Source organism: Oryza sativa, chromosome 1 (assembly GCF_034140825.1).
Source record: "Oryza sativa Japonica Group chromosome 1, ASM3414082v1".
Classification (NCBI taxonomy): domain Eukaryota; kingdom Viridiplantae; phylum Streptophyta; class Magnoliopsida; order Poales; family Poaceae; genus Oryza; species Oryza sativa.
Window position 1 is genome coordinate 41,243,693 of NC_089035.1, and position 22,284 is coordinate 41,265,976.

Sequence of the window (22,284 nt, forward strand, 5' to 3'; positions counted from 1 at the left end):
CTGAATGAAATATTAATTAACAAAAAGTCTTCCACCTATAGACACTTCTCCTTGTTTTAATAAATTAAATAAACTCCCGCACAATTGTACAATGAGATAGATTAAAGTCTTCTGTTAAAAAGTAAATTGCATTTGAGATGGAGTTATGCCTTCTATCTCTACAAATAAATATAGTTATATTTCCTATACACCTATGAATATTGATTTTATCTCTGTCGTTATAATCTGGACCTATATATCCCAACTAGTGTAGACATGCATGTTTATGTCTTTTTCTCCTATTAACACATTTGTAAAAATTTTCTCCTAATAATAATATTATTATTTCATACTAATATAGTGCTAGTACTAACAACTTTATCCATCTCAATATAACAATATTTGACTAGCTATGGCCCTGTTTAGATACCACTTCAAAATTTTTCATCTAATCACATCGAACGAACGTTTGAACACATGTATAAAATATTAAATATAGGCTAAAAAATAACTAATTGCACAGATTTCGACTAATTTGCTAGACGAATCTTTTAAGCCTAATTGCTCCATGATTTGATAATATGGTGCTACATTAAACATTTGCTAATGATGGATTAATTAGGCTTAATAAATTCGTCTCGCAGTTTACATGCTGATTATGTAATTTGTTTTGTTATTATACTACATTTAATACTTCAAATGTATGTCCGTATATTCGATGTGACACGCCAAAATTTTACAACCGTGGATCTAAACACCTCCTATGTATGTGTAGACATATACTTATCCAGATATATAATTTATCAGAAGTTGTTATATTTTAGAACGGGAGTATTAACTGCTATATTAACAACCCAACCCAGCTGTGTTATGGATTGTAAGTGGCCAATTAAGCATCGGTCTATCTCATGGGTCTCCTTCCTCTACCTGCAGTACTCTAGCTACAGCTAACAGTAGTCCCTGTACTCTGTAGATATATAGCTTGTGGCGTTGTGCATCGTGTACTAACACTCTGCCATGTCCAAAGACGGCAGCCCGGCGGCGGCGGCTCAGCCTGATCAGCCGGCGGTAGCCGACGCTGCCGCCGTACCGTCGCCGCCGCCGACGACGACGGCGGAGGTGAAGCCCCTGACCATCTTCTACAACGGCAGCGTCGCCACGTTCCATCTCACGCAAGACAAGGTCTGGTCAGTTCATCTAATCTACCCTATATACCTAGCTCTAGCCTACCTATAGCTTAGCTATGGCATATGAACTCGGAAGCATATATAGGCAGAGGATATCATGAACATGGCAGCCGGCGAGGAGGAGGAGGACGGCGGCGGCGGCGGCCGGCGGCAGTTGACGGCGGCGGCGGCGATATCGGCAAGCAGCAGCGGCGACCAGCTGCTGGAGAAGCTAAAGCGAGGTAAGTAGGTAGCTAGAAGCTAGCTAGGTCGATCGATCGTCTGCTTAAGTTTATATCCATGCATGTCTTCAGATTTAATTAAAAAGGTGGATTAATTAAGCGATAATGATCCTAATTTCTTCGCCTGTTTGTGCAGAGTTGCCCATTGCGAACAAGAGATCGTTGGTGCGCTTCTTCCAGAAGCGCAAGGAGAGGTAATTGATACGACAAACTCAGCTGCAAATTGATTCCATCTCGTTTAATTCTTAGATGTATGGATTAACACACTAGCTATAGTGTTCTAATTGTTGATGGAGTGAGCTAGATTAGTCAAAATTAGGTTAACTAAAACCAATCGTTTGCAACAAAAACAAACTGTGCTTCTTTCAGATATATGAAATTAAACACACTGTCTTCTAAAGAATCTCTCCAACAAAATACTTGCAATTGTTAATTACTATTGGAGCACATGCAGCTTGGTTGCTTCTGTCCCCGGCAACCACAAGCACACTGGTCCATGGCGTGCTATTCTTAAGAGAAAAATTATGCAATGATTTAGTATAACAGGAGTATGCTTATAGCTAAGCGTGAAACACGTTTGAATTGACCTAGATATGAAGTCGACTCGTCAGTATACATATATGTAGATTGTACTAAGCTGACATTTCAAAGTTTTGAAGGTCGTGTATATATACAATTCGTTGCTTGCTTAATATAAATATTTTTAGATTTGGACACGGTTATTAAGAAAATAAGTAGAATTAAACAGGAGGAAGATTGGGATTAGATGATAAGTAGAGGTGGGTGGAGAAATTGAATGATGCAGGGTTATGATTGGTTGGAAAAAGAATGTTGGTGGGGAAGCTGTTATATTTTGATATAAATTTTAAAGACTAAAAGTTGTTATATTTTAGGACGAATGAAGTAAATAATAATTATCCACGTTTCGCTGTCACACGCACTTAATTGTTTTACTATTCTGTAACTCATTTTCCATCACATGGCAGATTGTACAGGCCCTAGCTGGGGAGATCCATCAGGGAACTGATGAACCATAGAGGAGGCAACAACCAGTAGTAGTCTCCTATTACTGCTGATGCTCTGTGAAAAAGATGTAGTTAGCACAGTAATAATTTACACCTACACACAGTGTGTATACTGTATAATGGTTTTATTATCTCTGAACTCATCTTCCATGTGACCATGTCAATGTGAATATTTTTCTCTGGAAAGCGGTTTAGTTTTCATTAAGTGAAAGGTACACCAAATCCATGTGCTTCAGAGTTTAGATAGGTCTAATTACAGATCTCTTATGGGCCTTGTATAGATACAGACAATCATGGGCCAACCAATTCTTTGCGGCCCATTCTGCTCTGCTACTGGGCAACAAACTGAGGCCTTGTTTACCTAAAAAGGAGCATTTGCTGCTAAGACGCCATTAGCTATGGTTTATGGTTAATTAGTTTATCATACCACGCTAAAAGCAATAAATTTGGGAGTACCTATACATCTTTCAAAAGATTTTTATGATCGTATCACACAGATTTTTAATCTTTGGATTAAAATCCGATAGATTTAATAAAAAGCAAAAAGCAATTAAGAAACACCATAATGGACACTAAATTACCATATCCTCAAGACAAAGACCAAATCCAATACAAAATTTAAAATTTACATGCGAAGATTCAAAAATTACAGTGTAACTTACAAAAGTTACAGTGTAAGTTTCATAAATTACACTGTAACTTACAAGAAAATGCACTGTAAATTTGAGTGAGAAAATCGAGTGAGAGATAAGAAAAAAACTTTCAAGTGAGATATAGCAAAATCGAAATTAAATTATGACGTCTTACCGAATCCATCACACGCCGACACAGAGCAATGTCTATGTCGTCGACGTATCTGTTAAGATGACTGTAAAATAATTGTAGCCTCCACCAACGTCACTATAAATTTCACGATTTTTTATCCCAATAAAAAACCATTAAGTTTTGAATTGTAATGTTGACTTTGATGACAAACCAAACATAGTTATTCTTTCCTTGATAAGCATCGTACCATTACAACAATTTACATGTGATGATTTCATAAATTTTAAATATGCTGATCAAGATTTTAGAAATACTTATATAGAAAAATATGCATATGTGCATTTATTGAGGTAATTATACGCTCGTTTATATAAAACTAGGAAGGTGACCCACGCATATGCGCGGGCATCCGTATTGTTGGAATATAAGATTATATATAGTTTGTTTAGAAATTAAGACACCTAAACTAACTGAAAACTAAAGGTCAAACATATCTAAAAACCATTTATAAACTTTTGAATCGAAGATGGATTAAGGTCATGTAACTTGTCAATCGACTTTTGCATTGAGTGAATAGTAAAATATCTAGTTAATTATCATGCATACCAATACATACTACACAATATGGCGATAAGTGAATTTTTTTAGAATAAGGAACTCAAAGTTCTTGTGATTGAATTGCCTCACAAAGGTTGGATACTTTTTTCCTCTGTAGAAGTTTAACAATTTATATTTTTCTTCGGGGTTTGAAGGAACTTATTTGTTTTAAATAGGACCTGAATTATACAAATGTAATTAGTATGTATAATGCATTTATAAATTTTGAAGTGTTTTGCAGTAAATTATATTTTTACATGTAATTTGATTATAATCAATAAGTTAAATATGATTTACATCATCAGTACTAATGAAACTTAGTAAAAAGGGTAATGACTACTTAATTAAAAAAATAAGTTCGCCTAATTTGTTTTTTTGCAATTGAAATTAACACATATTCACCTTTTTCCTTGATGTCTTTGTCACTGTTAAAACTCTTTGCACGATATGATACATCATGCAATCACTCATATATGTTTGTAAGCTATTTGTTTATATTCTCTATCTACTCATTGCATGTTAGTATACTTTACTGACTCCTTCAAATTGTTTTCATGTTATTAACAAACCCGATCATATTCAATGATGATTTGGTATGTCTTTACCTTAGCAAAGCGGTTGCTGTGGCAGTCGTGATCACCTTGGTAGACCACCTTAGCTACCTCAGGTACCACACTTCGCCATGCATGTAGAAGACAATGGCGCGTGCTTGGACCGAGAGAGGTATTCAGAGGCTTTATTTATTTTTTTTTAAAAAAAAGATAGATCTGGCGGTGTCTATTTAAATGAAAATTGATGGTAAAATATTTTCATTAAAAATATTCTAAAATGGTGGGTTCACTGAATCAGTACAAATTAGTCAATATAGATCGTAAATTGTTTATTTAATGGATACAAAATATAAAATATTGTAAACTTTTCTTTTTAAACAATGCATTATTTGAAAATAATAGTATATGATGGTCCACCTATTTAAGAAAAGAAATATCTTTCATTATTAATTTAAGGGCTAATTTGATATGTGTCATCGCAAACATGTCTATTCAGATAAATGCCATTACAATTCGTCTATTCATAGCCGTGCCACTCAAAATTTTCAAAATTGGGACCATGTAATCGCCGTCAAGTTTTCCATCATCTTCCCCATTTGCACGTGGGACCCACCGTCAGATTCATCTTCTTCCTCCATCCTCTCCTCCTCTTTTTTTTCCATCACTCTCCACCACTTCTCAGCCTCCTCCCTACTCCAAGAAACCTCCACCTACACCACTGGCCGCAGCAATAGGCTGCCGGAGCAAGTCGCAATAGAGGTCGAAGGCATGGACTCCCCTAGCGGCGAGGTCGGAGGCGTGGATTCCCATGACGGCAAGATCAGAGGCATGGACACCCGCGGCGGTGAAAATTATAATAATATATAATCTTTGTAAAAGTTATAATTATTTGAATTTTATTATCACTAATAATAATTATTATTATCTCACCTTACCGAAAGAAAAAGAGGGATGGTGGGGAAGCGGATGAATATATTTTTAAAGATATATGTAATCTATATCTTCTATGTTTTTTGGCTTTATTTTTTCTGGTAGTACATTATGTTTGTTTGTATATTCGGTCTTTTTTTTTTACAAGGACTACGTACGTACTTTTCTGCTAGTCTGAAATAGATCAGTACGTAGATCCGATCTGATCTCCTGTTACGTTTGTATATTCAGTTTTTTCCATAGATCTGATCTGATGGTCTGAAATTAAGAGTCCGCAAATTTAAGTGAAAATTGAGGGCTAGATGTTTTATTTTTTTCTCAGAATTTCTATGATTTTCTCTAATTTATTAGAGCGCCATGTGGCGACTTGAGAGCGTTTAGAGGAAGTTTGATGGACTTTTAGTATAGGAAAAAGTACGAATTACACCCCCGAACTATCGCGGTTGTCTGAATTACCCCCCTGAACCACAAAATGGGACATTCTTCACCCCCAACTATGCAAACTGGACGAATTACCCCCCTCGACCCAATCCACGGTGATTTTGGTCTACGTGGCGTACACGTGGTAGTCCGGTCAGCGTTTTTTTAATTAAAAAATTGTGGGACCCACATGTCATACACTTCTTACTCTCTCTCTATTCTCTCTCTCACGCGGCGCGCACAGCGAGGACGAGCGCTAGGACGGACGGTCGGCGACAGTGGCTCGCGGCGGCGGCGGTGCGGAGGTGAGGCGAGCGCGGCGGCGGCGGCGCGGAGGTGAGACGAGCGCGGCGGCGGCGAGCAGGTCGAGGAGTACCACCACGCCGAGCATGTCGACAAGCCCCACCACGCCGAGCAGGAGGACCACCACCACGCCGCGCAGGACGACATGAGCAGCGACGGCGAGGAGCTCTAGGGCGAGCGCGGCGGCGGAGGAGGCGAGGCGGCGGCGGAGGAGGCAAGGCGGCGGCGGAGAAGCAGAGCACGGAAGCGGAGGCGCGGACGGCGCGGAGGCGAAGGCGCGGAGACGGAGGCGCGGAGCTGCGTGGCGGCGGAGGAGCGTGGCGGCAGAGTCAGTTGTGGGTGGCGGAGGGGCCCCGAGGACGGCGGCGGCCGACAACGGAGGCGGAGGCCGACCGGGCGTGCGGGGACGCGCGGTGGGCGGCGGGCTCCTCCTCCTCGTCGTGGGCTCACGGGGACGCACGGGTCAGGTCGGCGGCGGAGTCAGAGCTCTGCCCGGCCGCCGTCGTCCTCGGGCCCCCTCCGCCACCCACAACTGGCTCCGCCCCCCATGCTCCGTCGCCACGCTCCTCCGCCGCCTCCGCTCCTCCGCCGCCACGCAGCTCCGCGCCTCCGTCTCCGCGCCTTCGCCTCCGCACGCCGTCCGTGCCTCCGCCTCCACGCCGTTCGCGCCGCCGCGCTCGCCTCACCTCGCCGACCGGGCCCAAGGGCGGGAGGAAGAGCGCGCCGCCGCCGCCTCGCCTCCTCCGCCACCGCGCTCGCCTCACCTCCGCGCCGCCGCCGCTGCGAGCCGTTGTCGCCGACCGCCCGTCCCCGCGCTCGTCCTCGCCATGCGCGCCGCGCGAGAGAGAAAAGAGTGAGAGAGAGAGAGTAAGAAGTGTATGACATACGGGTCCCACAAATTTTTAATTAAAAAATGCTGACTGGACTGCCACGTGTACGCCACGTAGACCAAAACCACCGTGGATTGGGTCGAGGGAGGTAATTCGTCCGGTTTGCATAGTTAGGGGTGAAGACTGTCCGGTTTTGTGGTTCAGGAGGGTAATTCAGACGACCGCGATAGTTCGGGGGTGTAATTCGTACTTTTTCCTTTAGTATATAATAGATAGATAGATATCTACGCTTGCACTGCGTTTGTTTTTAGAAAATATTGGAGAGAAACCAGAGCCTCATAGATTGGTCTAATAAGCCAAAGAAAAAAGGCAAACTTTAAATTTTTGAGTTGATTTCAAAATATTTTCAACTTAATTTCTTTTTAGTGTTGATTTTCAAGTCATTACGAAAAAAATATATAAAAATTTTACATATAAATTAATTTTTATTTTCTATTAAACTATTTTAACTTATTAAAAAGATATGAACAACCGATGAGCATCGTGGGAGTACTAGTGGTAGCAGCACATGATTTTCGACCTCGCAGGTCAAATGTGGGCTACGGGAGAGTGTCGGCGTGGGGCGAAGTTTCCAGAGATTCAAAAAAACAAAACAAAAACAAATACTACCATCCCAGTATCCCACCCCTGCAAGCCGCAGCGCACAGCGAGTGACACCCCACCCCACGACGCCACCGAGCCCGGGAGGGAGAGGCCGACGCGACGCGACAAGTCCACACCCACACACGCACCAGCACCAGCCCAACTCACTCCTCCTCCCCCAGATTCCGCCGCTCCCTCCCCCTCGCCGCGCGGCGCCGCCGCCGCCGCGGTGGCCACCAGCAACGTCGAGCTCGCCGTCGCCCAGGCCGGCGGATGAGAGCCAGGTGAGTGGAGCTCCACGAACCCACCCCACCCTTCCCGCTGCGGGTTCCTGACCTGATCGACCAAAGGATCGCTCGCGGATGTTGTTGGTGCTGCTGCGGAATGCGATTTGAGGCTGTAGCTGCGGTTCTCCGTCCGGCTTTTGCCTGCTGGCCTGTGTGCCTGTGCCGCGAGAGAGCGCGAGATGTGGATCGGCTAGTCTCTCCATGGTCTCGTGCTCCTCGTCCCATGGTGTTTTGCTTACTTGCCCGTGTGTGTGCTGATGCTGCTGAAATGCTCATCTGGAAATCGGAATGGTGCGGGTGGGAAATGTGGGAGGATGAGGAGGAAGGAGGGAAGTAGCGCGACTCATGCCCATCCTAGAATTGACCTTCAGGTAGAGATAGATAGGAATTGCGCACGACCCTATTACAGGATGAAAAATTCCAAATCCAGAGTTAATCACTTCAACTAACAAGAGTATTATGCAATGTTTTTTTCCTTTGTCGGCCGTTCACACTCATGATCTACCAACGATGGTTTAGATTCTAACCTTAGCAGCTGAAATCAACCGAGGAATAGGCTTATGCGCGCATCAATTGGCACCCCTATATATTTTTCTTTCATTCATGAACAAACGTCCAATGGTAGTATGATACATCGATGAACAACTGAACACATGCTACTAGTTATCTTTCTTGGCAACTGCAGACGTGCAAATGGCAAGTAGAGGACTGCTCTGCAAGCACATGTTATGATTTTCTACTCCTGTTTTCATTAGTCCTTCTTATAATACATTAGTGTAGCGGAGCGTATTATGCAGTTTTGCTGTTTCAGAATTATGGAACACCCTTTTGCCCATGGAAACAATGCGACACATGGTTTTATACTAATGTATATGTCTCTCTTTGTTACCTTTTAGCATGTTGGATCATGCTGATGCTAATCTCTGCTATTTGCAGTGAACCATGGGAGGATTTTGCTGTTGCCTCTGCACTGACGATTTCGAGGAGTACGCTCATCCAAATAACCCTATCTATAGGCAAGGTGTATGCCTAAGGAATTTTTTCCACAACTTTTTTGGCGGGGTAAAGTTATCCTATGTTGTTTCCAGCATTTTGCATTATCTTCCCAACCAGTTGATTGAAGTGCCACACCTAGTAGATTCATCACTTTTGGTTACATGACGTGTTAGGGAAAGTGCCACCTTGCTAGCTTATGGTTAGGAGTTTTTAGTATAAGATGTCACCGCCAATATCTTCTGGTTGAAAATAATTGCATCGGCAGTGATCTAAAGAAGCAAAAAAATTCTTTTGAGAGACCATAAGCTTTTGAGCTTTTTCTCTACCTTGCATAAGTTTTGATTGCATTTGATCGCATATATATGTTAGATTGACTTGTGATTTATGGTCTATGGACATTCTTTGGGCATATTCAAAATTGTAGTAGAGAGAAATCATAGATGCAATATGAAACATAGTGTGGCTAATTGCTATTTTCCATCGAACAATCAGATTGTGATATATTCATTTTGATCACTGGATATTTTGTTCTAACAATATTACTTCCATTTTCTTTTATCTATGCAGTATACTGCCACATTCCAGAGGCTCGAATCTAGACCTAGCAACCCAGCTCAAGGGGCTGCTCCATTGGCATCCACTAATCCAAGTACCAATATAACTGACAATTCATTATCCGAAACTTATCACCTTGTGTCCAGACCTCCACCGTATGATACTGATCCTAGATATGCCCGTGTTCAAAGAGAGGGTTTGGTATCTAGGCGTGAAAAGTCTATAAATCTAACACAAGAAGAGTCACTGGCTCTTAGGCGAAATGGCAGCAGCTCTGGCATTGAACATTTAGCTGCTCAGAAGAAATGGAGCAGCACTGAACCTGAGGGTGAATATAAAGTCCATCGCTCTGAATCCACCAAGAGTTTATCCGCAAAATCGTATAACAGCAGTTTTGCAGTTGTCACTTCAGAAGATGAAGATGTCTGCCCTACTTGTCTAGAAGGTTAGAGTGCTATGTAATTTAGTCTACACACACAGAGCAAATGCCTTTGGTGTATGAAAATTTCTCATACTGCTCCATTTGCATTGCATTCATCATGCAGAATACACTCCAGACAATCCGAAGATTATAGCTAAATGCTCCCATCATTATCATCTTAGTTGTATCTACGAATGGATGGAAAGAAGTGATACTTGTCCGATTTGTGGGAAGGTATGATATTACAAACTTCCAGTATTCTTAGTTTAAGAAGACCTTTTCATCTGCGCACCGGTTACCAGTTCCTAGGAAATGTTTTTTCTACGCTTGACAAATTTCCCTTCAATGTTATGCCATTTCAGGAAATGGAGTTTTGTGAAACCCCATGAGAGATTTCTCGCTGGTTGTATCAGTGGAAGGCAAAAGATCTACAGTGTGATATGCTGGAGAGTCTGTAAATAATACTAGTTGTCCAGATAGATCTCTTTTTTGAGATCAAATTCTTATGTGTACTGAAATCATGGCCTACAAAAAAGAAAATGCGCTAGAATTTGATATATGAATATATTTTTGAATGCATTTTCAAAAGTGAAGTAGATATTCCGTTAACAAAGTTTTTGCTCCGATAGCTCGTGGGTATGGCCTGTAGCCATTTCAGCGAACTGCAGCTGAATAGCATAGCTCATAGCATATGACCATCCTCCAAATAATACAGGGGAGATTCGTTTTCTTCCTAAAACAAATGGCTAGCTTGGTCGAGCATGGACCTCTGAGTATGTGGGGTCAGTGTTAAATGAAACGTAACTAGCTATATATGCTTTATTACAGTATTTTACATGTCATTTTAACCTCTCCGAGATGCATCATTAATTCAGTCTCGCAATGTTGACCAGAAAAAAAATTACAGTCTAGATGTACACATGAAATCAACTTGCCCAACAATTTATCAGAAAATGCATAGCAGTTCGCAACCTCAGTTACACAAATAGCAGCCAAGAGCGCCTAGAATACAAAAGCTGACCCAGAAATTCGAGAGCAGCACATCACAAGAGAGTTTGAGAGAGGGAGAGAGCCAGCAAGGTAGAGCATTTATTTAGTAATCGTTCACTTGCCATTGCCAGCGTTCAAAACATTTCAGCTATCTTTGCACCTACAGGCTCACGGTCTTCTTGAGGGAATTGCCCTTCTCCTCCAAGCTCCCAAGCAGGCTGTCGAAGGCCTTCTTGAAGGAGTCCACACCTTCCAGCTCTAGCTGCTTGCCAACCTCATCCCAATCTATACCCAGCTTCTCCAGGGCACTGTATACACCTTCAGCATCCGAAACGTTTGCGTCGATTGTCCTCGAAACTGTGCCGTGGTCGATGAATGCCAGCAGAGCTTGGTCGGGCATGGTAGAAACCTGAAAGCGCACAGTTAGCATTTGCTTCGAAATTATGCCCATGTGTATGATGGAATGTCGAGCTCTATTCAGCTATTCCAACAATCTAGATGATAAGATGAAGTAAATTTGCTGTGGAAACTCACGGTGTCAGGTCCGATGAGAGGATCCACGTAAAGAGTGTCTGGGTATGCAGGGTTCTTCACACTGGTAGATGCCCACAACAACCTCTGCTTCTTGGCACCTTTCTTGACCAAAGCCTCCCACCTCGGGCCAGAGAATTTCTTCTGGTAAAGCTGGTTGGCTAGCTTTGCCTGTGCTACAGCAGCCTGTAATACAGAGTGACCAAAATGCAGATTAGAACTGCTAGTTTGGAAATTCCTAATGCTAGGACTTAGGAGGCATGTAATTTTGATTGTGCGTACCTTTCCTCTGAGGGCAAGTGCCTCAGGTGTTCCGATCTTCTCGAGCATTTTGTCAATAAGTGTGTCAACTCGGCTGACAAAGAAGGACGCTACACTGGTCACTCGGGATAGGTCACTCAAACCAGAGGCCTCAAGTCCATCAATGTAAGCATCAATCACAGCCTCGTATCTTGCAATCGAGAAGATAAGCTGCAGCGACAAGCAATGAATTTGTTATCAACAAGCTTAGCATCAAGGGTTATGGCAAGCTCAGCGGTTGTATGTCTTGAGCAGTCAAATAAACACAGCACAGCTGATAATGACTAAGGTGGAAAAAAAACAATGGAAATACTAGGAATCAGGACTTACTGTGACGTTGACACTAATGCCATTAGCAATAACTTCCTTGATAGAAGGAACACATTCTGCGGTAGCAGGGATCTTTATGTAGACATTGGGCCTGTCGACCACTTTGTGCAACCATTTTGCAGCTTCAACAGTTCCCTGGGTATCATTTGCCAGCCTAGGGGAGACCTCCACAGAAACATACCCATCTGCCCCATCGGTCTGGTCGTAGATAGGCTCAAAAAGTTTGCACGCATCTTGGATATCCTTGATGACAAGTTCCCAATAAGCGCTCTCTGCGTCCTTTCCAGCTAATATAAGCTGCTTGAACTGGTCATCGTATGCATTGGAAGTCGAGATGGCTTTCTGGAAAATCTGCATTGCCATAGGGACACAGTCAGCAATGAGGATTGCAGATTCAGAACAAGGTGCAAGAGAGCAAAAGAAATAAGTAGTGTAGCGTACTGATGGGTTGCTGGTGACTCCACGGACGCCGCTGCCAATAAGGGGCAGCAAATCGGTGACAGGACGGCAGAGGTTGTCGTACCACGGGGACTGACCCTGGAGATCATAGAGATCATGAAGGGTTGTCCTCTTCGTTGGGGCACCATTTCCTTCCTTGGCAGAAGCCATCGCACTGAAAATTGTCGAATTCATGAGTATGAGAAACGAGACATGTGAGTTACAACTAAAAACTCTGCACAATTCCACAGAATTCGAAGATGCACACGCAAGTAAGCAAGTGAACACTATGGATCCTTATATGAATCCCATGTTACCCCTGAAACGAAAGGGAAAACGAGTAATTTTATTTTTCACGCTGATTGCAGAGTAGGGTGGCACGCACGCAGCCGAATTCCTCAGACGCCAAACTGAAAAGGTTGCCCCCTTTTGCTTTCCCAGTTAGCCGTTGCTAAGTCGCAACCTCCTGCCTAACCTTCCCGCTAAAACCCAGATAATCATTATAGGAGCGCTTCGCCATCATCCAGCGACGGATCCCGCACGGCGACGCATGCCATCCCTATCTGCTCGAGCTAGCGAGATGGTTCGGGAAAACGCACGATCCCGACGACCCACTAATCAGTCGGACAGCCGCACACGCGTCCATGCCCCCTGCACAGACGGCGTCGTTTTGACCGCGGATCCGGCGGCTGGCTACGCATCTACGCGGCAGAGCAGGCACGCGATCCAACCAATCCAATCCTCCTCGCTCCCATAGCACAGATTAGCGGAGCTCTACCGCAACCAAACCTCGCCGAGTCGAGCAATCGAGCACTCGAATAGCAAAGCAATCACGATGGAACTAGGGCAAAAGGGAAGCAAAAAAGGGAGGAGGGCGATCGCGGATTCGCGGGTGACTCACATGATGGGGCTCCTGGCGCGGCCGGCGGCGATGGAGACGGAGAAGCGGCGCGGGGAGGGGGCGGAGGCGAGGAACGCGGAGCGGACGGACGCCGGCGGGAGCGGCGCGGCGGCCGCCGGCCTCGGGGCGGCGAGCTTGGAGACGGCGCCGGTCATGGCGGCGGCCGGGGTTGGTGGGGAGATGGGTTGGTCACGAGGGTTGGGTTGTTGCGGGGTTTTGAGCTGCTATTGCTGCTTCCTCGTCCAAATCGTTAAATAGACAGAGGAATCAAGAGTGGTTTGTCTTGATCTGTATTTTTGTGCTCTTGCGTACAGGCCCCTTGGTTTCTTCGTATTCTCCATAATTCTCTTCACGAATTTTATATGCTTTTTATTTATTCGTGTTTTTTTTCCATTTCCTGTTGGTGGTACTCAATCGGTCCTGAAATAGTTGACTTTGTTGATTTTTCTAAATATGTTTGATCGATTGTCTTATTTAAAATATTTAAATAATTATTAATTATTTTCCTATCATTTGATCCGTTGTTAAATATAGTTTTATGTATACATATAGTTTTATATAGTTCACATAAGTTTTTGAATAAGATGAATGGCTAAATATATTTTAAAAAAATCAACAGCGTCAAATATTTAGGGACAGATGGAGTATATTTTTGTGTCAAACGGTGCTGCCAACTTAGCGGAAGATGTGAATGTGTTCGTGAAGATCCGAGTGATTCTTTGGTAGAAGTAGTGTTTAAGTTCTTCTCTATCATTTGAATGTTTCCTTTTTGTATTTTTGAAAAGTAAATTGGCTCCTTTTCGTATTTTTGAAAAACTAAATTGGCCTTTTATCTATCTCGGTAGCATCTTTTCTGAATTTTCACATAGCTCATACATGATGTTGGACCGTTTTTTAATGTTAATGTGAATAACATACGGTTTTTGTTTTTAAAAGAAGGTACAACCAATTAGCTCAACATAAAGGTGCTAAACGATCCAGACGTGACAAAGCAATAAATCCAAAAAAAACCCTCTAACACAAAAGGAAAATACAATTTACTCAATTATGTTTGTAAATCTTCATTTAAAATTGATAAGGTTATACAATTGACTTCAAATTTCAAATGCTATATTGTTATGTGAAACACAAACAAACGAATATAAAGGCATAAAGCAGTAAGATAGCCGCCATCTTTCTCCTTGAAAATGACTTCAGTTGATAGGCCACCCATCCGTAGACGTGGAGTTACTGTAGCTCTCCACACAGTGACATCTGATATATACATGGAGAAATGGCTCTACTAAATCTGCCATGGATGATCGAGACTTTCTGTCTAGATACAGGCCTGGATCTTTAAAAAAAAAGTAACATTATTTTCCAGTTTTTCAAGCAAAAAAAAAGGGGGGGGCTTCTGTTTAGAATGAAAACAAATAAAACGAAGTTGTAGAGAAATATCACGGTGGTGGGTTGGTCTGCGACTTGCTGATGGTGGTTGTTGGCAGCATTATCTAATCTATCACATTATCACATTTGTAATCTGTTCATACCTGCAAAAATATCTTCGATCCTGTAACAGAAACTAAAAGGAAGAAAAGCGCCGCAAGAAATGCAGCCAGGTCCTTGGGTTTCCTCGTATTCACGCACAAGGCCGTGCATCACGCTTGTCAGAGAGGCGCCCCTTGGGCCGAGGAAAAGTCCAACCAGAGGTTGCCATTTGCTGCTGCTTCTCACATCTATGAACACAAGAACAATCCAAAAAGAAAAAAAAATATGAACAGAACAGAGGCGGCTACGACCTCTGTTCTTGCAGTGCAAAACGTGACGCATCAATTTGTGATACGGCGAGGGGCAACGCTGAATCGCGACCGTTCGTTTCCTGATCGGACGGGCGGACGGCTGGGTAGCTATCAAACAGTGTGAAACTTGACCCATCCCAAGGGCCAGATGCCCCCCACCCTCTGCACGGCTGCACTCACCCAAGCCTCTACGGCGACGGCGGCTGCGAGAGCCAAAGACCAACACAACCTTGTGATGGCTTTGCTTCGATTTTATGGCTGGAAACCATAGTATACCTTACAATAACCGTGTGATTTTTATAGTAATCACGCGGTTACCAAGAAAAAATTGGGACAACAATAACCTTACCCAAACAGTTTAAAAAACTCTAGCCTCCCCTCTTTTGGTGTATGAAAGAACGGCGCCGCGTCCGGATGTCTAGAGTTTGGGCTTCTCTTTCGTTAGAGACTGCACTATGCTATAGTTAAATCTACAACGAGTGAAACTAAGTTTTGTGGTTGTGTTTATAATGTACTTCTACTATAGTAATTTTATTAAGAATTTGTAGTGTTTTCTCTTTAATAAAAAGAATGTGTAGTTTTATCTCCTTTTTTAAGAATTTGTAGTTTTTTAGACGAGTGATCACAGCTTGAAAATGGATAGTAACTGCATGCCGGAGACACCGTATCATTGTAGCAGATGATCAGTAGCCCGGAAAGACAAAAAGGGAAAAGGCTAATTTCACTATAGAAGAAATCGTGCACATTGCAACGATTAATTAAGCACGCACAATTGCACAATACATGAACACGGATCGCCTCCTTGAAAGAAAAAACAACAAGGAAAAAAAACTAGAAAAAAGAAAGAAAGAAGAAGAAATTAACAGCGGCTTAATCAGAAGAAACGAACCAATCAATGTACATCTCTCGCGATCCAATCCATGTCTCGTCTCTATAATCTGTGTGTATATAGCTCATCATCCATGGCGGCTACCATGGCTTGAGGTCGTTCTCGAGGCCCTGGTCCCAGTCGATGCCCTTCTCGCCGGGCTCGAGGAAGACGCCCTTGGGGTGCGGCAGCTTGCGCGCGAGCCCGTTGAGTATCTGGTGGAACGCGTCGCCGGGCCTCGCCGGCTGGTGGAACAGCACGGCCTGCTTCATCGCCGGGGACGCCAGCAGCCGCTGCTTCCGGATGACCTCGTCGAGCGGGACGGACGCCAGGATGGTGTCCAGCCTCGGCACGTCCTCCTCCGCCACGAACACGCTGATCTCCCCCCACGGGATGGCGTCCGCGAAGGGGAGCACGATGTCGTCGGCGATGATCACCGGGATGCACCCGAACACCACCGCCTCCACCAGCCGGGGGCTCCACGGCGCCCACCCCAGCGGGCACAGGCAGAAGATGGCCCGCTGCATGTCCTCGTAGTACGTCGCCGGGTGCTCCGTCGAGATGTCGAACAGCGGGTTGTCCTTGAAGTTCTCCCACACCGACGCCCTCGCGCCGCGGGCGTAGTACCCGCCCTCGGGATCATTCCCCATGTCGTAGAAAAGCCCCCGAAAATACACGAAGATCGAGCGCGGCGTCGCGGGGCTGATGCGGTGCGCCTCCATCTTGCGGGGATCGGCGTACGGCGGCACGGTGATCGACCCCGGCTGGAGGCAGGGGTGGTGGCGCTGGCCGAACGTCTGCACCAGCGTGGCGCGCCGGAGCACCGGGAGGATGCCGCGCTCGATGGCGCGCTCCTCCTGGTAGTGGAAGCAGGCGCCGAAGTCGTGCGGCGCGAGGAAGAAGTGGTCGGCGCCGTCGGTGCGGTTCCAGTAGGGCCACGTGGCGGCGACGTAGCGGACGGCGCTGCGCATGATGCGCGGGGCGCGGAAGGGGAGCGGGAAGCCCTGCGGGGTGAGGTCGCAGGTGGTGTAGGCGGGTGTGTAGAACCAGTCGGCCTCCTCCGGGTCGAGGGTGCGCACGGGGCTGGAGAGGAGGAACTGGTGCATGAAGATCTCCGCCGCGAACATGTGCTGCAGGCACCGGCTGTCCTTGGCCAGCAGGTTCAGGTTGTACTTGCGTGGCATCTCGTACACGAACACCTTCAGCTTCCCCGTCGGGTCGTCCTCCAGCACGTCGCCGCCCTTCCCTGCACAATCCACATCCACATCCATCAGTTAATTTTCACTGCTTGTTAGTTGTTCGTGGTATTGATTTGCCATGGTAAACCTTGAAACGGATCGGATCGGACATTTCCTAGTGCTACGAATCTGAATAGGCCTCTCTAATTCTTATACTTTGGGACGGAGGGAGGAAGTACATGCCGAAATGCGGACAATGTTCAGCAAACGAGTAGTAACATGTCGTTTTTGCAGTATCAGTTTCAGGCTGCCTTTTGGGATCAGAGCATAAAAATGTGCCAGATGCTCAGGTTGGGGGTTTGGGAATTGCTAAAAAACTGTTGCAAGTTTTTTAAGGTGAAAAAACCTTACAGTATAACCATAGTATAATTGTAATATAATTACCCTACAACTACATTGTAGCTAGAGATCCACATGATCAGTTTCAGCGTCAGTTTTTCAGTTCATAAACAGCAAACCTGAAGAGTTCCAGAAAAAGAAAGAGAGTAAAATTAAATGTTTGTGTGTTTTGCAGGGTCAGTTTCAGCAATGCCTTCTTAGATCAGAGCACCATCTTTTCAGTTCAAAGCAGCAGGAATGTGCAATATGTTCAGGATGGTGGTTTACATGATTAGTTTCAGTAAAGAACAGTAAAATGAGCCCAAATTAATTGTTGTGGATTATACATGTTCAGTTTCAGAACTGCCTTTTGAGTTCACAACAGCAAAATGTGCTGCCAGATGTTCAGGTTGGGGTATAGATTATCAGTTTCAGAACAACTGCACGTCTGCACCAACTTCAGTTCATAACAGTACAATATAACTAATCACTAGTATTAGTGAGCATATTAGTTGGTGGAAGTGACCGAATTAGTTGCAGTCAGTAGTTCACCAACCATAGGATCTTGTGCTATACTACTAAAAATCAATCCCTATCAACTCCTGTCTACTTTCATGGAGTTTTATGTTTATCTATTGTTAATCACCAACCAGGTTGGTTGTTAGCATGTCCAGTTCAAGAAAAAAAAAGGACGAAGAAGAAGAAACAGAATCATTCACAGGCCAGTAAGTGGGCGACCACTGCTCAATCGAGCACACTTTTTTCACTTTTTATACTAACAAATTTCCAGATCTCGCAGGCTCTAATTTGCAGATTAAAGAAGAACAAGTTGTGCAAGTTAGGCACAGGCGCTGCTCACAAGAGACGGCAATAATGGCAGCCTTTGCCTCGATTCCTGAGGCAGCCGCACTATGGATGCGTGATCACAAAGGAGATGGTACAGAAAGGGGAAAACTTTGGGGACGAAGAAGAAGGAGAGATCTGAGCCATCAAGCATGGTGGTGGTGACCTAACTAGAAGCAGCCATTGATGCAAATGCGATGCAATGTAGTAGTGTGATCATGTCACCAAGAAGCTGTCCTAAAGGCTTCACCTACCAACCAATTCTGGTGAGCTCACTGCAGCTGCAAGCAGTTACAGGCAGGCAGGCAGGCAGGTTGGTGGTTACTGGGTGGCATTGCTGTTATTACAGTTACAGTTACTGCTGCTGCAGCATGTAGTACAGGTTCTTGATAAAAGTTGGTGGCCTGTGCTGGCCACATGGTTGGATCACTCATCACAGCCTGGTTTGATGGTTGGTTCACAGGGAAGCTAGCTAGCTAGCTACTGGATTGTTATTGCAGGATAATTTGTATAACTGCATATTGATCCAAGAAAGCAAGAACTGAAGCTGATTTTGTAGTGGTGGAATGGAACCGAAAGAATCGGATGTGTGAATTGTGAAGCAGAGGAGAATTTTATGAGAGCGTATGAATGGATTGGATGAATTGCAAGCATGCTTCGCGAATGCAGGATGAGCAATAGAGAGTGACATTTTGCGAATTCATCGGCGGTGACGCAAGCCGGTAAATCTGAATCTCGAGGGGTGTCAATTTGAGACGCCATCGACGGTGACCCATCCCATGGAATCAAGAATCCAAGCGGAGGAGACGAGGAATTGGCAGCAGGTAGGTCAGTAGTTGCTTATCTATCTATTTATCTAGCTAAGGTAGGTAGGTTGCTGGTGAGGCGGAGCGTACCTGACATCCTGCCATGCTTCTGCGTCGTCGTCGCCGCCGCGGCGAAGCAAGACACGGCGAGCAGCAGAACGGCCACCGCCGCCGCCACCGCCGACGCCACGCCGGCGCACGGCCTCGTCCCCATTGGCGCCGCTCTCGTGCTCCCACCAATTTCAGCACGCCAAGAGATGTAGCCGACAAGACTGAATTAAGCCGTCGGCGTCAGCGTCGGCGTCGGCGGCGGCGGCACGGTGCACGAGAGCTCGAGCGGCGAGAGGGCTTTTGATTAGCTCTGCTCCTCCTCGTGCTCACCGCCTGCGCCGCTGTCCCTCTCTCCGGGAGCGGCGCCGAAAGATTGGAGATGAATCGAGGCTGATCTAACAATGCGAGGTCGCGAGGAGGTGGAGGAGGAAGACGAGGTCGTCTAGCTTGGGGTGGTGAGGTGAGGCGGTCAAGCTGATGAGCGAAGCGAAGCAAGGGGAAGAGTAGAAAAAGTAGAGGGACGAGGCAGGTGGGCGTATTACGCAAACAAGCCAAGCCCGAGCGACGCGACCGACCGACCGATGGACCGACTCGGTCCGGTTGCTGTTGCCGGTTTGCGAATGCGAATTTCGTTTGCGTTCGATTGGATGGATACAAGGGGAAGGAGGAGTTGTCGTACTCCCGCGGTAAGCCCATGATTACGGCTGAGTTATTTTCCAACTTTTTCAACTCAATCTCTCTTATTTTTCACGCGCACATTTTTCAAACTGCTAAATTATACAATTACTTTTATAAAAATCTATACGAAAGTTTATTAGAAAATCATATTAATCTATTTTAAAAAATCTGCTAATATTTAATTAATCACGTGCTAATGGACTGCTCCGTTTTACGTGTGCAGGAGATTTGTTCCTAACGAGTTGCAGCGAACACAGCCATAACGGTAAGGTTACTAAGGGTGTGTTTGAGGAGAAGGAGATTGGAGAGATTGGGAAGATACGCAAAACGAGGTTAGCCATTAGCACATGATTAATTAAGTATTAATTATTTTAAATTTTAAAAATGGATTAATATGATTTTTTTTAAAGCAACTTTCCTATAGAAAATTTTTACAAAAAACACACCGTTTAGTAGTTTAGGAAACGTGATCACGGAAAACGAGGTGCTTTCTCACCCTATCTCACACAAACGAACTCAGCCTAAGAAAGTACTCCTCTATAAACAAAAAAGTCAAACTCTAGAGTTTGATTATTATTATTTTTGACAGATGGAGTATGAAGCAATGGAAAAACCGGACAGAATTTGTGAAAATTTTGAATTTTAGTTTGTTTTTTGGAACTCGTAGCCTCATCATTTGTCCTACTAAGAATCATTCGCTGTCAAATTTTATAATTTAAAACTTAATTTTTTTAAGTTAATTTTAGGATATTTTCAATATATGTTTTCAGTATTAATTCTTATATATAAATATTTTACCTACAAATTATTTTTATTCGATGATATTTTATTTTGGTAATAAATCTACCATTGCCATACATGTAACCCTGAGACATGATGGGATGGGTTTGGGTTTGATTAATAATTAATTCGGCTCGCCCGCAATCACGCAGGCAAGTGGTCACCTGCTCCCGGAGGACTCGCATTGCAAAGTCGCGTGCGTGCCATGCTAAATGCTATATTCCGATAATCCGATTACCATACCATGTGAGGAGGAGCTGTAAAGAAAAGAAAAAAGGGGTTTGCAAAAAACGTGGTGCCTCCGCCTGGCCGGGGTGGTTGGAGCGGGTTAGGATACAAACCTACTCTAAGCTCTTTTTAATTTTTAAAAAATAAAGCACTTTTGTTTAAAAAAACACATAGGAGTGTTTAGCTTCAGGATTGTAAAGTTTTGTCGTGTCACATAAGCTATTATATAGGGTGTTTGGACACTAATAAAAAATTAATTACAGAATCCGTCAGTAACCGCGAAATGAATTTATTAAACCTAATTAATCTATCATTAGCAAATATTTACTGTAGCACCATATTTTTAAATTATTGAGCAATTATGCTTGAAAAAATCGTCTCGTAAATTAGTCCCAATCTGTACAATTAGTTATTTTTTAGCATATATTTAATACTCTATGTATCTATGTAGGTGTTTAAATGTTCGATGTGACATGTAAAAAATTTTAGGTGGGATCCAAACAATGCCAAAGGGAAAAGAAAAGGAGAGAGAGAAAGATTAATCAATTCAATCATGTGACATTGATGGCGACGGTGTGCATTGCATTTGCATTTGCATGGCTACAGCTGCAGATCCCAGCACAGCAGCTGCAGCGCAGAGCCTGCAAATCTGCCTGCAAACGGAGGCCAAAAAGGCCCAGAACCCGGGACGAGGAATCCTCCTCCCCCCATCTCCCTTCTCTGCGTGCGCCGCTCGCATTCGCCTCCGCGACGCCTGCATACATCTGTCCTCCATGCATTGCCCCCACCATTCGATCTCCATCGCTTTGTGCAGACAGGAGGAGGGGGGCAAAACGACGAGGGTTTTTTTTTTCCTTCACAGTGTAGATCTCGTTCTTTTCTCAGAGTCTAACAGTTCGGTGTAATGGTGGGATGAAAATGTATGTGACATGAGTCTCTAGTTAAGACAATGTAGCGTACGATTTCTGCGTAGCCACGTTCTAAAAATAGATACGATTCGGAGTGGATGATTCGGATATGGATATTTTTCCTGTATACGAATATGAATACCCGATGAATAATGCTATTCGTATATCCATTAAAGGTTTTGAAATATACCACAGTCCGTACCAATTCTAGACATTTAATCTACTCCTTTCGTCCCAAAATTTTGTGTGATCATACTTGTTTATATTTGAAGTTTAGGTGATTTTCATGTTTCGACAAAATTTTTGTTTTTTTTGTGTTTGATTATGTTCAATTATTATTTATATTTGACATGATTTATATTTATTTTTGTATGAGATATAAGTTTTTTTACATCCAGTTAAAAATATAAAAACGAATATGGTGAAGTATTAAGGCTGTGTTCTTATCCTAGGTTTCCTAACTCATCTCTCTCGTTTCTCGTGCGCATGCTTTTCAAACTACTAAACATTGCGTTTTTTTAAAAGTTTCTATATAAAAGTTGCTTTAAAAATCATATTGATTTATTTTTTTAAAAAAAATAGTCAGTAC

The 22,284-nt window shown here is 43.9% G+C and overlaps 4 protein-coding genes and 1 long non-coding RNA gene across 6 annotated transcripts; 3 read left to right on the top strand and 2 right to left on the bottom strand.

The window, feature by feature from the left end:
- Positions 1 to 862: 862 nt before the first annotated feature.
- On the top strand, positions 863 to 2,570 carry LOC107276583 (protein TIFY 9). 2 transcript variants are annotated; one of them, XR_001547127.3, is made up of 4 exons: positions 863 to 1,166; positions 1,252 to 1,387; positions 1,524 to 1,581; positions 2,374 to 2,570. XR_001547127.3 is itself a non-coding variant. In XM_015789114.3 (4 exons), exons 1-4 carry the CDS (start codon positions 997 to 999, stop codon positions 2,387 to 2,389), a joined length of 375 nt encoding a protein of 124 aa, XP_015644600.1. In that variant the 5' UTR covers positions 863 to 996; the 3' UTR covers positions 2,390 to 2,570. The 2 variants fall into 2 exon arrangements, 1 of the variants encoding a protein (XP_015644600.1); XM_015789114.3 differs by having other exon boundaries at positions 863 to 1,161.
- Positions 2,571 to 7,497: 4,927 nt separating this feature from the next.
- LOC4327238 (E3 ubiquitin-protein ligase At3g02290) lies at positions 7,498 to 10,297 on the top strand. The gene is made up of 5 exons (XM_015761988.3): positions 7,498 to 7,734; positions 8,674 to 8,799; positions 9,301 to 9,733; positions 9,834 to 9,943; positions 10,072 to 10,297. The coding sequence occupies exons 2-5, from the start codon at positions 8,680 to 8,682 to the stop codon at positions 10,096 to 10,098; spliced, it is 690 nt and encodes a 229-aa protein (XP_015617474.1). The 5' UTR covers positions 7,498 to 7,734; positions 8,674 to 8,679; the 3' UTR covers positions 10,099 to 10,297.
- Positions 10,298 to 10,525: 228 nt separating this feature from the next.
- LOC4327239 (transaldolase) lies at positions 10,526 to 13,437 on the bottom strand. The gene is made up of 6 exons (NM_001406309.1): positions 13,200 to 13,437; positions 12,302 to 12,473; positions 11,861 to 12,211; positions 11,513 to 11,701; positions 11,234 to 11,416; positions 10,526 to 11,108 (listed from the first exon to the last, which is right to left on the bottom strand). Exons 1-6 carry the CDS (start codon positions 13,352 to 13,354, stop codon positions 10,860 to 10,862), a joined length of 1,299 nt encoding a protein of 432 aa, NP_001393238.1. The 5' UTR covers positions 13,355 to 13,437; the 3' UTR covers positions 10,526 to 10,859.
- A 2,242-nt stretch (positions 13,438 to 15,679) lies between these two features.
- On the bottom strand, positions 15,680 to 19,606 carry LOC4327240 (probable glucuronosyltransferase Os01g0926400). Its single transcript, NM_001406308.1, has 2 exons — positions 19,141 to 19,606; positions 15,680 to 17,091 (listed from the first exon to the last, which is right to left on the bottom strand). The coding sequence occupies exons 1-2, from the start codon at positions 19,262 to 19,264 to the stop codon at positions 15,947 to 15,949; spliced, it is 1,269 nt and encodes a 422-aa protein (NP_001393237.1). The 5' UTR covers positions 19,265 to 19,606; the 3' UTR covers positions 15,680 to 15,946.
- A 42-nt stretch (positions 19,607 to 19,648) lies between these two features.
- LOC107279879 (uncharacterized) lies at positions 19,649 to 21,882 on the top strand. The gene is made up of 3 exons (XR_001542686.3): positions 19,649 to 19,787; positions 20,003 to 20,111; positions 21,239 to 21,882. It is a non-coding gene; the product is annotated as an uncharacterized lncRNA (long non-coding RNA).
- The last annotated feature ends 402 nt before the right edge of the window (positions 21,883 to 22,284 follow it).

Bases quoted from the DNA above. Each gene is read 5' to 3' on its own strand.
- LOC107276583 (XM_015789114.3), top strand. From the start codon at position 997: ATGTCCAAAGACGGCAGCCCGGCGGCGGCGGCTCAGCCTGATCAGCCG. The intron at 1,162-1,251 runs GTCTGGTCAGTT...AAGCATATATAG, and splicing joins TCCATCTCACGCAAGACAAG to GCAGAGGATATCATGAACAT. The intron at 1,388-1,523 runs GTAAGTAGGTAG...CTGTTTGTGCAG, and splicing joins GCTGGAGAAGCTAAAGCGAG to AGTTGCCCATTGCGAACAAG.
- LOC4327240 (NM_001406308.1), bottom strand. From the start codon at position 19,264: ATGGGGACGAGGCCGTGCGCCGGCGTGGCGTCGGCGGTGGCGGCGGCG. The intron at 17,092-19,140 runs GTACGCTCCGCC...TGGATTGTGCAG, and splicing joins GAAGCATGGCAGGATGTCAG to GGAAGGGCGGCGACGTGCTG.
- LOC4327238 (XM_015761988.3), top strand. From the start codon at position 8,680: ATGGGAGGATTTTGCTGTTGCCTCTGCACTGACGATTTCGAGGAGTAC. The intron at 8,800-9,300 runs GTAAAGTTATCC...TTATCTATGCAG, and splicing joins TCCACAACTTTTTTGGCGGG to TATACTGCCACATTCCAGAG. The intron at 9,944-10,071 runs GTATGATATTAC...ATGCCATTTCAG, and splicing joins CTTGTCCGATTTGTGGGAAG to GAAATGGAGTTTTGTGAAAC.
- LOC4327239 (NM_001406309.1), bottom strand. From the start codon at position 13,354: ATGACCGGCGCCGTCTCCAAGCTCGCCGCCCCGAGGCCGGCGGCCGCC. The intron at 12,212-12,301 runs GTACGCTACACT...ATGGCAATGCAG, and splicing joins GAGTCACCAGCAACCCATCA to ATTTTCCAGAAAGCCATCTC. The intron at 11,417-11,512 runs GTACGCACAATC...TCTGTATTACAG, and splicing joins CACTTGCCCTCAGAGGAAAG to GCTGCTGTAGCACAGGCAAA.